Below are 1,371 nucleotides of genomic sequence, written 5' to 3'. Positions count from 1 at the left end.
CAAATCTTTTCCCCCCTCTCGTGACTCATGTTTACTGCGCTGGATTCTGGGAAAGGGCCAGATTGCATCAGCCAGGGCCTGAGGGACTGGAGCCAGAGTGTGGGCTGAGGAGGAGACGTGGCCTTATAAATCGGGAGAAGTGAATTGGAAGGGGAGAGACGCCTGGTCAGGAAACCAGACACAAACAACGCTTTAAAAGACAGAGAACAGAGACAGGGAGAGTAAGCCAGACACGATGGCCGCCTTTCCACGAGCAGCCAGCCCTTCCCGGCAGCCCCCAGGACCTGAGGACGAAGACTTCAGCCTGGATGAGTATGACCTCTACAGCCTGACCCACTCCTACCTGGGTAAGGCCCAGGGCTCTGCCACCTTCCTGGCCACTTCCAATTGGAAGGCCACTTTCAATCCCCACCCTCCACAAATGTTGACCTTCCCCCTTGAATCAGGACCCTTCCTTGGACTTCTCCCCACCCGTCGCTCTTTTCCAGACAGGCTATTCTCATGACCCCTTGGGTCAATCCGTGACTCCCTAAGCCTCCCCCTTCTGATCTCCAATTCATGAACCCTGTCTTACTCAGCCTGGGACCTCACACACAGGTCATCTGGGGGTTTCTCATTTCACAGCTGAGAAAACAAGTTGACAAGGGTGTGACTGCCTCTGAGCTACAGGGTGATGACCCCCCAGTCTCCCTACTCCACCCCAAGCCCTTTCCGCCCGGCAGCCTGCCCACCTGCCTTACCTGTAAGGGATCCCATCAGCCCACCTCCCTCAGCCCACCTCCACACTGACCCCAGCCATGGTTTTCAGGAGGAAGAGGCCGGAAAGGTCGCACCAAGAGAGAAGCTGCCGTCAACACCAACCGCTTCAGCCCTGGTGGGCATGAGAGAAAGCTGGCGACCAAGCTCCGGAATGCAGAGCAGAAAAAGAGAGGGGCACGGCCCTGAGACAGAGCCGAAAGTAGGAGTCAGGGTGCCCTGGGTGCCAGAGGGGGTCCCTCTGCCTCAAAGGACAGGCCTGTGTGTGTGTGCTTTGGAGAAGGGGCAGGAGGGCTCTGCAGAACTCCTCTGTTGCCTCAAAACAGAATAAAATGTCCTCCCAGCCACAGCAAAAGGGGAAACCCAGGATACTTCCAGTTAGGGGGAAATTTGATTTACAGAGAGGGAAACTGAGGCCCAGAGAGGCTAGCTTGGTAAGCAGGAAGGGGGATTCAAACCCAGGTCTCTGTCTCCCCTCGCCCCCCAGATAAGGCCAGAGCACAGATACGACACCACAACAATGGAAACAGGACCACAGGCGACAGAACCGCGGAGGACTTAGGACCTGGGAGCGGGGTCCGGACCTGCTCGTCCCCCTCCCTGCCCTCAGCACTT

At 57.2% G+C, this 1,371-nt stretch overlaps 1 protein-coding gene across 1 annotated transcript; it reads left to right on the top strand.

Annotated features, from left to right (window-relative positions):
- The first annotated feature begins 235 nt into the window (after positions 1-235).
- On the top strand, positions 236-945 carry NUPR1 (nuclear protein 1, transcriptional regulator). The gene is made up of 2 exons (XM_007950192.1): positions 236-347; positions 809-945. Exons 1-2 carry the CDS (start codon positions 236-238, stop codon positions 943-945), a joined length of 249 nt encoding a protein of 82 aa, XP_007948383.1.
- The last annotated feature ends 426 nt before the right edge of the window (positions 946-1,371 follow it).

The sequence above is a fragment of the Orycteropus afer genome, unplaced genomic scaffold (genome assembly GCF_000298275.1).
Source record: "Orycteropus afer afer isolate SDZICR_OR568_19922 unplaced genomic scaffold, OryAfe1.0 scaffold00266, whole genome shotgun sequence".
NCBI lineage: Eukaryota > Metazoa > Chordata > Mammalia > Tubulidentata > Orycteropodidae > Orycteropus > Orycteropus afer.
The sequence above is the reverse complement of the archived record's forward strand: the minus strand, read 5'-3'. Positions and strand labels throughout refer to the sequence as shown.

Excerpts from the sequence above, each read along its gene's own strand:
- NUPR1 (XM_007950192.1), top strand. The coding sequence starts at position 236 with ATGGCCGCCTTTCCACGAGCAGCCAGCCCTTCCCGGCAGCCCCCAGGA. Across the intron at positions 348-808 it reads CCTGACCCACTCCTACCTGG|GAGGAAGAGGCCGGAAAGGT; the intron begins GTAAGGCCCAGG and ends CATGGTTTTCAG.